This window comes from Lucilia cuprina, chromosome 5, assembly GCF_022045245.1.
Source record: "Lucilia cuprina isolate Lc7/37 chromosome 5, ASM2204524v1, whole genome shotgun sequence".
In the NCBI taxonomy this organism is placed as follows: Eukaryota; Metazoa; Arthropoda; class Insecta; order Diptera; family Calliphoridae; genus Lucilia; species Lucilia cuprina.
The window spans coordinates 21,393,194-21,406,758 of record NC_060953.1 but is presented as its reverse complement, the minus strand read 5'-3'; the positions used below and the strand labels follow the sequence as shown (position 1 = coordinate 21,406,758).

At 30.7% G+C, this 13,565-nt stretch overlaps 1 protein-coding gene across 2 annotated transcripts in view; it reads left to right on the top strand.

Moving 5' to 3' along the window:
• The first annotated feature begins 949 nt into the window (after window positions 1–949).
• LOC111683114 (IQ and AAA domain-containing protein 1-like) overlaps window positions 950–13,565 on the top strand; it is a 158,513-nt gene continuing 145,897 nt past the window's right edge. For both annotated transcript variants that reach the window (XM_046952888.1, XM_046952887.1), the window contains exon 1: window positions 950–1,714. In XM_046952888.1, the coding sequence (XP_046808844.1) occupies window positions 985–1,714 (730 nt within the window). In that variant the 5' untranslated portion in view covers window positions 950–984. The remainder of the gene's footprint in view (window positions 1,715–13,565) is intronic.

Here is a 13,565-nt window from a genome sequence, read left to right as displayed (position 1 = left end):
GTGTGTGAAAACTATTATTTGACGCACAATAAAACAACAAGGCAGTGGTGTAGTAACGTTCTGAGTTCAACCCCAGTCTGTGTCGTCTTTTTATTATTATTTTTTCATAAATATTCTATAAATAACTCTACTAAAAAACAACTTATTTCCAACCAAATAATATTGACTTACTTTTGGAACATCTCAAACAAAAATAAGTACTTTTTCTAGTAGAATTGTAAGTACTTTACTCGAAGAGTTCTGGTGATTTTTCTAGTGAATTTGTAAGCAAATATTTTGCTGGGATGTATACATATCTTAATTAGAATCTTCAAAATCGTAAAGTTTTTTTTTTGTAATGTACATTGATTTTAAGGCAGCAAAGCACACTTAGTTTAGCTAGTTTTATATAAAAACCGTACTATTTATTTTTAATTTATTAGTAAACCATGTGTTTTCTGGGTAAAACGCAACTTGGTATTTATACCCTACACCACTATTGTAGGGAGGGTATTATGCATTTGTACTGATGTTTGTAATATCCAAAAATATGTTGCAAATTACAATTACTTGTAATGAAAAAAATTTCAATTACATTATTGTGAACTTTCTTTCTAGTAATTAATGTAATTTGTAATTAGTAATACCCAAATTACAATTACAAGTAACTGTAATTGGTTAATTAAATTACAATTATAAGTAATTGTAATTGGTTATAAGTTTATAACAAATTGCAAGTAATTGTATTTAGAAAAACTTTAATTTTAATTGGTTATCGCTCACTTATACATTACAAGTAATTGTAATTGGCCACGTAATAAATTACTTTGGTATTTAAAATTCAGCAATGTCGATTTTTTATATCTCAATCAAAAATTTGGGTATATGTAATTAAAAAGGTTTTTTTAATGTAGGTTTTATCATTTTAATTTATTTTAACATTTTCAGTGTACGTTTTATCAATTTAATTTATAAAATTACTTAATTATTATTTTTTTTGTTAAAATGTCTTTTGAATTTAATTACAAATTTTGGGTGGCTACAAAAAGAGATTTAAAACATTTAATAAGAAGACAAAATGTTTTGAAAAAGAAGGAACCCATTGAAGATCCTATAATAACATTTCAGATATTATCGAATATATATATTTTGTACGTTGAATTGGTTCAAAAGCTAGGATATCTTTATAAAGAGACAGTGCAAGTTCAGAAAAAAAATATAATTCAAAATCTTATTGAGCCAGCTACACAGCGATTATTAGAACTGAAAAATTCATTAAAAAGCATTGAATTAAGCGAATTCGTATATTTGGACAAATCATTGATAGAACGTAAGCTAACTCCTTATGATTTGCTTATTTGGCGTTCGCCAAATTTTATATATAGTCGGCCCAAGGAAATTCGAGCCGTGCTAAATATAGACGAACCATTTCATTTGCCGAAAAAGAATAAAAACTTCAGACGTAAAGCAGATAAAGTAGATGCTATTATCCAAATACAGTCTCACGAAAGAAGCAGACAGGCCCGAATGTATAAATGTGCAGTGGAATATAATAAGAACAATGTGAAAAAAACAAATATATATCAAAATATTGCTTATACATTTCATCATAAAAATGATCAATCATTCTTAATACCAGTAAAGCGAACAATTTTTAATGCTAATTTTATGAAATCAGTAGTAAAATGTCACAATCTTTCGGACAACGAAAACTTGGAAAAAAATCGAAACGCCGGTAAGCTATACATAAACTCTTACAATATTAAGAACGTTCGCGAACTTAATCATTTGTAATAAAAATAAATTATAATAGGGCACGGTAGACCATTTAATACCCCACACCAGTTAAGGGAACAAATGTGAATAAATTTTCAAAATAAAGCATTTTAAAGGGTTGACAATTATTTGATTTTAAAAGTATTTAAAATTTGATTGAATGACGAATAAATGTTTTTATTTGAATAATTGACAGCTGTAAAATAATGATTAATAATCGTAATCATTATTAATTATATTATTTTTATTAAATAGGTAAAATTAATGATTAATTAACGATTATTTTATTTTTTTTAATTAATTGTTGATTACGTTTAAAAAAAATCAGGGATTAATTGAAATTAATCAAAATAATAAAAAAATCAAAATTAATCATAAAAATAGTTGATTATTTTTAAGAATTAATTTTGATTATTTTCCATATATTTCGTACCAAAAAAAAATAAGAAAAATTAATTATTTTTTGAAAATATTGCAGTAATTCTTTTCTAAGATTCTACTGAGATCAAGATTTTCAATCGAAATAAACTTGATAAATATATTGTTTTAAATAAAACGGTCATATAATTGAAAAACAGTTTTCCATTACACTTTATGTAAAAAGATGAAGAATTGTACCAAATATATTGAAATTAATCAAAAATAATCAAAATTAATCCTTGAAAATAATCAAATTAATTATATGATTAAATCTGATTATTTTTGATTATTTTCATTAATTTTAATTAATCCTGATTATTTTTACATTAATTTTAATAGTAATCAATTAATAATAAGAAATTTTATACCAGAGAAATAAATAACCATTACGATTATTTTTGAAAAATAATTTTATTGATTAATAATCGTAATCGAAATTTTACAGCTATGGAATAATTTAATAATACACTCCTGATCACTTTAATAGGTTCACTGTTTTGTTTACATTCAAATTAATATTTTGCAAAAAATAATGTACTACTTGGTTATATTAAAATTTGAATTAATACAATGATGTCATATATCACTAAATAGACAAACATTAGTGGAATACTTAATAACCGATTTTTAATAATTTTTTTCTAAAATACTACGTTTCTGTACAATAGTTTTTTGACTCATTTAAATAGGTTCATCATATTTAATTGACAAAAACAACAACGAATTGCATTTTTCATGATTTTTTTTTTATTTTATAATCATTTTTAGCAGGTTTTAGAAAAAATTTACTGAGGAACATATGCGCCGTTACAAAGAATTTTTTCATTCATGCTTCAAATCCACCCTTTTACAGCCCTGGCCTTATGGATCTGGACCTTCTAAATTAAACATTTTTCATCCGAAAAACAAGATGTTAATATAGCTTTACGGGTTGCAATTGAAGTAGCTTTTATTCATTTTTTTAATATTTATAACAAACAATTCGTTTTACTGTAGCTAGGCTTCCTGTAACATACACTTTTTCTCTTATTTTTGCTAAAGAATCACTTGACTTGGAGGTAAATTTTCTGAAATTTATTCTGTCTGCTTTTGTTTTGACTCTGTATGTAGTTTCACTTATGCTTTCCTGATATTCAAACTGTTTTCTTATACAATTGCGAATAACATTCTGAATTTGCCCATTTTTTTTTTTGCAAAATTCCTGTGATTTTGGACAGTTTCCAAAAACGCTTGAATTTTGTCATTTTATTCTTTAGTTAATGCCTTACCGCAACTTATTTGTTAAAAAATATATTGTCTATATTGACAGACAGAAGAATATGAATGGCATAGACTATCATAGACTGGAATCAGCTGATTTTAGCACTATGGCGGAAGCAAAAAAAAAAAAATAAGAAAAATCAACAAAAGAAATTGGATATTAAATTACGAAAAATCAACAAAAGAAATTGGATATTAAACAACGGGAGATTTAAAAGAGGGACAAATATATAAGGATATATTTCCATCTCTTTTCACCTCATACTTAATTTATGCAAAACAAATTGCATTACAGTCATAACATAACTGTTTCTTGATTTTTAAAAACTTATCTCAATTAGCGGAATTTTGTTGAGAACATATAAACGGGGCTTACTGTCAAAAAAAGTTGGTTCTGGTGTTTATAGGGTATTGTAAAGTGTTATATAATAAAAAAACATTAGGGAATAATTAAAAAAAACCAATGCACTTTTAATTAGAAAATATAGAAAAAAGGAAATATTTAATAAAATACGGTTGTTTTCTTTTTAATCTTCATTTTTTGCAATTCTTCTTCACATACAATTTTTTTCAAACGAGCGATGAAAACAATCATACAGCTCATCTACACACTAATCGATTTTTAATACATTTTTATACCCAACATCAAAAAAGATTGGGGATATATTGATTTTGTCATTCCGTTTGTAACATATCGAAATGTTGGTCATAGACCCACCCTGAATATATAGGGTCCTCATTAAATTCTAAAATGATCTAGCCATGTATGTCCGTCTGTCTGTTGAAAGCACGATAGAGTCTGAATGGAAACAGCTAGAGGGTTGAAATTTCACACAAATATCTCTTATAGGTAAGGTTTGTTTGGTATTGAAAATGGGCTCCCATACAAGTGGCCCCTCGAAAAGCAGCTTTAAAAGTCATAACTTGTTTAAAAATACGAATATAGCGATGAAATTCGACATTAGTAAGTTTCTTATGATCCAAAATCACAAAGCAAAATTTCATGAGGATCGGTCCATAATTGACCCTACCCCTCATATAAGGTCCCCTTCAAAAGTAACTTTAACTCATTACCAGGGAAACCGAAAACATGCTCTAAAAAAGTGTTTTAAGCGCTTTAAATATGCCGTAAAAAATTCAAAATATGCTCTTAAAATTTAAAATATATGCTCCAAAAATAAAATTTTTGATTATTTTTTAACATTGAAAAGCTCTGAAATTGTAAGAAATATTAAATGTTTAATGTCATATTCTATATCCTACTACATTTTTTTATAAATATTTCATCTCATAGTTTGAAGAACTAGTATAATAGAATTCCGTTTTACGTTCAGATAACCAATAACCGAAACCATTTGGTCCACAAAAAACATATTTCAAACGACAAAGTTTGACACATTTCTTCCAATCGGTGTTATCATAAATTCCAATAATTAGTTTTTTAAACTTTAAAAATGGATTGGTCTCATGAAATCAAAAGTAATCGTTTTTATGTCCGATTTAAAATATAATGCTTTATTGAATAAAAAACTATAACATAACGAAATTTTTTTTCAAAATAGGCTAAAAAATTTAAAAAATAAAAAATAAAACAATAGAATTTTATTTTTTTTATATAAAGTTTTGAAAAAAAAAATAAAAATGTATGAAAACGAAAAAAAGCGAAAACATCAAAATATGCACTAAAAGAGTATAATATGCTCTAAAAACTCGAAAATATACCTTAAATATGCTTAAAAGTCAAATCATGCAAAATTATGCTCTTATGCGTAAAATATGCAAAAATATGCTCTAACATATCGATGCCAAAATTCTCAAATTGGTCTGAAACGTGTAAATATCTTAACCATGAGTCCATACGACGCACCACAAAAAACATGCATTTGCATATTTTGGTTTCCCTGCTCATTACTAAAATAAGATATTCATATAAAATTTAGCACAAGTGTTGCTCACATACAGAGAAATAATATTGTGAAATGTTTTTCCGATCGGTCCAAAATTGATCATAGCTCTCATACAAGGTCCCTTTTAGAAAAGCACACATACAAGGTTCCCTTCCGAAATCCCAAAAAAACGCACATAACTCATAACCAAATATTTATGTCCATACATTTAGCAAAAATATTGCTCTTATATACATAAATTCACTATAAAATTGTTTTACGGCCGGTCCATATTTGTTCATAGCTCTCATACTTGGTCCAGAAAATTACTTAGATTCACAATATTTGTTACCAAGTAACGATATAGATACAGAATTCTGAAATTTTGTCTTTATATATATAATTGGACATAGCTCTCATACGAAGTCCTTTTACGAAAATCTCTTAAATGCATATTACTTATTACCAAATAATCTTCCATAGACATGCATACATGCAAATTACTAAATTTATAATGTTCAAGAAATCTTGGAATTGTAATAGATTTAACTTTTAGGATTTTCCTATTAAAGACATGAGAAAACTTATTTTTACAAATATTTGATCAATTTGAAGATTAATAACATAAAAGTAGCTGGTGGAGGTAATTAAAGATTCGGTATAGCCGAATATAGCACTCTAACTTGTTAACTGTTATTTTCATTTCCATTCCAGGATTTTTGTATTTTGGGTATTGAACTTACATAAAATTTTAATATGTTATTGCTTTTGGTTAATAACAAAGTTTAGTGATATGTCAGTATTGTTTTCACCTCTTATAGAATTTTTTTACAAATTCGTTATATCCGGTACAAAATTTACTCATTTGTTTGTAATATAAGGTACTCAATGGAAACAATTGGTCGCTAAACTGAGTATTCGTTAAATCCTCAAATTTTGAAGAACAACTTTAACATCGATGTAAATAAATTGGCGTTGTTGTTTGTCTGGGAAACTAAGAGACCTAAAATCTTCAAATTTGGCGCGAAAAAATTTAACATTTATTTGAACAATTTGTATATGGGAAACTATTAGAGCAAAAATCTATTGACATCAATTTGAAATTACAAATTGGGACCTCCCATATTAATTAAAGCTAGAAAATTGTCCATGAAAAGCTTTGATGTTTATTTGAACATTTAGAGAAAAATGGGGAGACTTTCAATAGACATCTCCCACATGAATTAAATACAAAATTTCGTACATCTGGGAAACTACTATATTATTCAAATTTTTCATAGGTTATATTAAATCGTAAAGTGTTTATTAATATACCTAGTTACCCTAGTTTCGTAAGTTACTACTTAGTTTAGCTAGTTTTATATAAAAACCGTACTATTTATTTTTAATGTATTAGAAAACCATGTGTTTTCTGGGTAAAACGCAACCTGTTGTTTTTACCCTACAAAACTATTGTGGGGGGGTATTATGTGTTTGTTCTGATGTTTGTAACATCCACAAATATTGGTCCTACACCCATCTACACCCACATACACCCAGCGGGCGTTACATGTCGCAATTTTCAATATAATTTGATTAAAGTTGGCACATGCTCTTCTTTTAGCCCAAGGACTAAAAATGGTTGAAATCGGTCCATTATTTCTCATAGCCCCCAAAAATCGGCAAAACTTAGTTTTCTAGAACTTTAAATGACACTTCCGATTTTTGTAATGATCGGCCCCCATACAATCTCTCTTCAGGAAATGACTTGAAGGTCGAAATTCACTGATAAACACTAAAACCACGATTACATTCTACATAAATAACTTTGAACATTTATAAGAAAAGGCCATTATTTACCCCTACGCTCCTGTGAACCCTCTTGTAGAAAATCTGTTTTTATACCCTTCACCTTCGCTATGTCCGTCTGTCTGACTGTCCGTCTGTGTGTGTGAATGTCGAAGTGCTTTTACGTGAGTAACTGGCATGATGCCCTACCCCACGGTGGTCTTTTTCATCCACTAGTTAGACTTGGACAACGGTCTACCATCGCCTCTGAATCCTTCAATGAAGAACTCAGGTGGCAATTTTTGTGCAAAGGAAGTAGGAATTCCAAAGTCAATAATTTCAATAATTGCCACGACAAATAATCGCGTAGCAGGTATGCTGTCAAGGGATTTTTAACTTTCTCAATTGTTCACACAATCCATCGCATCAGTTCCATTCTCATGATCATAAAGATCAATCTACGGGATGAATACTAACCTGAGAATTCCCCAGCATATGACGGTATTCCAAAACTGGTGTAGGGTATGATATGGTCTTCCATGTCCGACTATACATTCATACATGTTATATATTACGTTATCGATATTTTCCCACAACTATGTATTAGGTGTCAAAAACCGATTTTCATAAATGTGCTTTGTGTGGGGAATAAAATTTTTCAAATTATTTTTCCTTTTTGTTCTCTATTAATCGAATTCATTGAATTGTTTTCAAAATTCGGAACAATGCACACAAGAAAAAAGATAAGATTATGGTATATTAACAAGGCAGTCTCGTCAACAAATACAATAATACAAAAACAACAGGCATTTTGTTATTGTAATATAGGCCAAACTATCAAAAATGTAATAGAAAAACAAGTAAGAGTTCTATATTCGGCTGTGCCGAATCTTATATACCCTTCACCATGATGTGTTTAAAGCCTTTTGTACCTTTTGAAGAACGAAAAAGTACCAAAAAGTCCCCATCTATGGGTCCTCAGTTAATCCGGGCCATACAAACTTAATTACATGTTCCTAGGTTCAATATTGTAGAAATTGTAAAAAGTACCTTTTGAAGAACGAAAAAGTACCAAGAAGTCCCCTTTTACTGGTTCTCACTTAATCCGGGATATACGAACTTAATAACATGTTTCTAGGTTCAATATTATAGAAATTTCAAAAAGTACCTTTTGAAGAATGAAAAAGTACCAAAAAGTACCCTTTCATGGGTCCTCACTTAATCCTGGCCATACATACTTAATTACATGTTTCTAGGTTTAATATCGTAGAAATTGCAAAAAGTACCTTTTGAAAAACGAAAAAGTACCAAAAAGTCCCCTTTTATGGGTCCTTACTTAATCCGGGCCATACATACATAATTACATGTTTCTAGGTTTAATATCGTAGAAATTGCAAAAAGTACCTTTTGAAAAACGAAAAAGTACCAAAAAGTCCCCTTGTATGGGTCCTCACTTAATCCGGGCCATACATACTTAATTACATGTTTCTAGGTTTAATATTGTAGAAATTGCAAAAAGTACCTTTTGAAGAACGAAAAAGCACCAAAAAGTCCCCTTTTATGGGTCCTCACTTAATCCGGGCCATACATACTTAATTACATGTTTCTAGGTTCAATATTGTAGAAATTGCAAAAAGTACCTTTTGAACAACGAAAAAATACCAAAAAGTCCCCTTTTATGGGTCCTCACTTAATCCGGGCCATACATACTTAATTACATGTTTCTAGGTTCAATATTGTAGAAATTTCAAAAAATACCTTTTGAAGAACGAAAAAGTACCAGAAAGTCCCCTTTTATAGGTTCTCACTTAATCCAGGCTCTACATACTTAATTTCATATTTCTAGCCAATAACAAAACATTAGTGCTGCTCTCGCTCTGCTACTCTTGCTCTGCTTTGCTTTTATAAACAAATTACAATAACAATATTTACCGTATTGTTATGTATTTTGTTTTTGTTTTTTGCAGTTTCTGTCTGAGCATGAATAAAAAATCTAAATTTTATATGAAATTTTCAGAGGTTGTCTCGGTTTTTTGCTCATATCTCCGTTATTTATGGACCGATTTTGCTGATTTTAAATAGCGTTCTTGCCGGTCGTATGTCTGATAGAATTATGGAAGATTCGGATCTCGCAGATATCTGGGGTCTTCTAAAAACTGATTTCAACAAACATACAGACAGACAGACAGACGGACATGGCTTAATCATCTCCGCTACCTATAAGGATCCAGAATATATATACTTTATAGAGTCGGAAAATTATATTATAGAAATTACAAACGGAATGACAAACTTATATATACCCTTCTCACGAAGGTGAAGGGTATAATAATAAATAAACACATTTTTGTTTAAAAAAATTAAAATATGAACTGAAAGAATAAGAAATGTCTTTACAATTTCAGATAAAACTTAACAGAATGATAATTTTTCCATAATTTCTTAATCTTAATCTACATAACAAGTCCAAACAAAAATTGGTGAAAATTAAAGTAATTATAAAGCTGTAGGTAAGAATGTGAGTGCATCTGTTGTCAAGCGTCCCTAAAACTTTTGCAGAAGTATCGAACTTCGTTGATTAAACTGGTAGTCTTTACGATGGTCACTTCTTTATAGCTTTTATAGAACCAGTTCCTTGGTTGCTTTTTAATTAAAATTTATCATCGCCAAACTAGAACAGATAAAAGCAAAATGAATGCGTTCTATGTAAGTCAAGTTCTTGGTAAGTCAAATTAGTTTTGCACTCCTTGACAACCAAGAAAGTGAAAAAGTACCATCCATGCCTTTAAAAGACCACAAGTCACCTCACCTCTATTTGCGCGAACCTACCTACCTACCACAAATCTATTGGTTAATAAGTTGTCCCAACTTGTTAGCAAAGAAAGTTGGGACAACTCTCTACGCAAAGGAAACAAAAATATAGACTTATTCAGAAAGGTCTTTAAGAACAATAATTGATAGTTTTGATCATAGAGAAAGAATAGTGAATAAAAATGTCATTATTTTCTTGAAAACATAAAGTAGGCTCTTCACACATATGGGTACTGTGAATTCAACATACCACCGGTTAGAGTTTCCCAAAGTCATTTGTAAAAAATGTAAATAATAAATTAAATATATTTTATTTTAAATAAAAACATCTCAAAATTAAAATATGTACTTAACTTTACTCGTCTGTATTGCCATTTTTGTCTCATTCTGGTTATTAGAGAGGTCCATTATTATAAATTAGCTATTATTTTTAATAGGTTCATATTTTTAGAGAATCGGGAATGGCATACCATATGATACCAGATATGAGTATAATATAAAATAGGATTTATTTTTTAATATATCATTTATATTGAATTTTGTCTTAATTTCCATATACTATTATTGATGAAAAACTGATTTTCTGAAAGAGAGCTAGGATCAATTATGGATCGATCCTATTAAAATTTGGTATTTGATTTATTTTCTTATAAGAGATAGATTTGCAGAATTTCATCCTAATTGTAGTGTTTAAGAGGAAATTAATGACCTTGAAGCCATTTTTAAGAGCTCCAAAGCCCTATTCGAGGAGTACGGTTGTATGAGGGCTAGGGGAATAATGGACCGATTTAATCCATTTTCAAACAACTTCGTTCTTGGGTAAAATGAGAAATATCAGCCTATTTGTACCGAATTATCTGGAAAATTTTGACTTATAGTTTGATTACAAGTCGGATGGACAAAGCTAAACCACTATAGTGCTGTAAAATATAATAAACTTTCCTCTTTTTCAATAGGAAGTAAGATCTGAAAAGGTTTGTAACTGAAAAAGTAATATTTTCAAAAAAAGTGTTTTCGACGCTTTTTCCTAGCAAATTGATTATTTGTTGTGAGAACAGTTGATAATGAATATATGAACATTTTTAAATATCTATAAAATAGCTGTTAATGCATAAAAGTAAGCATTTCAAAAGCCTATATTTCACATAATTAAAGGCTCTTTATTATTGTATAGCCACAATTTCAGATTTTGCGGAAGGATCCGAGATATCAGAAGTCGGGCATAGAATGTTACGTATAACTTAAAAATCGTCGAAGGGTGAAATGTAGCTACATCTAAGCCATAAATAATGATATATCATATGTAACGATCGGACTTAAAATGACGACGTAATATAAAAACAAGTAATATTTCTATATTCGGCTGTGCCGAATTTTATATACCCTTCACCAAGTATGTTTTAAAAAACAGTTTTTATTTATTTTGTATCTCTGCACACATGTCACATATAACATACACACAAACAAATATAAACTGTAGCAGAAAGAAATAATAACCGTTGTAGTGTAATACCACCGTCAAACTGTATTACCACCCTCAAACAAATATCAGCTGTATTACCAACATATTACTGCTTTATCTCCTTGTTCTTGTTATACCCACTTACCTTCGTGAGAACAGAACTGCATGCAAACATACAAAAAAAAAAAAATACACAGCTGAATAAAACCAAATACATATTCACACGCACTTGTACATCTTTATCCAATCCACAGTGTTGTTGTTGCTTTTTTAGCATGAAAAAATGTGGCTTTTTTGATGAAATTTTCAGAGGTTGTCTCGAATTTTTGCTCATATCTCCGTTATTTATAGACCGATTTTGCTGATTTTAAATAGCGATCTTCTCGAAAGCATGTCTAACTGAATTATTGAAGATTCGGATCTCGGATATATGGGGGCCTCTAAAAACTGATTTCAACAGACAGACAGACGGACATGGCTTAATCGACTCCGCTATCTATAAGGATCCAGAATATATATACTTTATAGGGTCGGAAAATTATATTATAGAAATTACAAAGGGAATGACAAACTTATATATACCATTCTCACGAAGGTGAAGGGTATAAAAACAAAAAGGGCGGTATTTCTAGGCGTGGCAAAAAAATAATTTTTGTATTTTTAGAAATGTTATTAACATATCTTTAATTCTAGGGGGTGACTGACAACTTTTTTTGTCCATAGAGACCGACCCACTCTACTGTCCAATCCTAATAGCATTCTGGTTGCATTTGGGTTTAACTTCGGCCATAGTGTCCTAGAAACCTACTGTTCCATGATTGGTTGGAGAAGTTTTTGAAGTATTCGGTAATTAGCCTATATTAATGACAAATGGGGGTTTTACCCTTCTATCGAGCTTCAAATCCGAGCCCTGTCGGCCCAATTCATCTGCAATCTCATTTCCCTGTATGTGACAGTGTCCCGGTACCCAAAACAGCCTGACTTACCCTTCCAGGTCCCTTTTGTAACTGTTTACCAAGCTAATATATAAGGTTTTAGAATGCTCTTATGTTGTCATCTACCAAATAAACTCCTGCACCTGTATCAGAGTCTATCTTGGATCCGTCAGTGAAAACTGCACACCCCTCAAACAGTACTTCGGATGCTTCCCACTCATCCCTACTTGGTATCACTATTGAGGGTGTTACTCCGAAGTCCAGGGTCGTAACCAAATGATCAATTCCTGTTAGACCTACCTCGTACAGTATTCTTTGGTCTTACTAGAGCTGATTCAAGCAATCTAAATAAGTTCCTAGCCGCTACACTCTCAACATATTTCTCAATTGGGAGCAGATTCATATTCAAAATATCCAATGCCGCTTGCTGTGTACTGCCCCTGGCACTTGTTATGCCGTTAGAAGCATACCTTTGAACCTTACTGAGTATTAAACTATAGTTGCATTTCCTCATTCCTACCCACCACACAGTACAACCATAGGTAATAATGGGCCTTACTACCGACATGTAAACCCAATTTACCATGTCTAGTCGCAAACCCCAATTCTTATCAATACAGTTTCTGCATGTGTAATAGGCATTGATACCCTTTTTTAGCCCTTCCTGTATATTCTTCCAAGACAATTTTCGGTCAAGGAAGGTCCCTAGATACTTGGCTCCTTCCGCTAATGTCAGATTAACGCCATTCAATTTCGGCAAGCTAAAATTCTCAACTTTTTATTTCCTAGTGAAAAGAACTAGCTCCGTTTTAGATGGATTCACACCCAACCCATTACCTCTGACCAGTAGCACCACGTCATCCGCATATGCGACTATCTTCCTACCTTTAGATTCAAAGATCCTTAGGATAAATTTGACCGCCAGTAACCATACTATAGGCAGATAACACTCCTCCTTGTGATGTACCCCTGGTAACTCGTTTGCGAATCCTATCATCCCCTAAGGTTGAGTTGATGATTCTGCTATTAAGCATCTATACTATCCAACTCAACAGGAAATCCTGAACTCCGAGTACGACTAACGACTCTCTGATGGCCTCTATGCTAATGTTCTTAAAGGCTAGAGTATATTCCTTATGCTTTAAACCGTGCTCAATACAACCAACCACCTCATGTAACGCACTCTCAACCGACATACCCTTCGGGTATCTTTATTGTTCCTGAGATAAAAATCTATCAGATGTTCTAAGGTCTTCAGTATAAAAGACG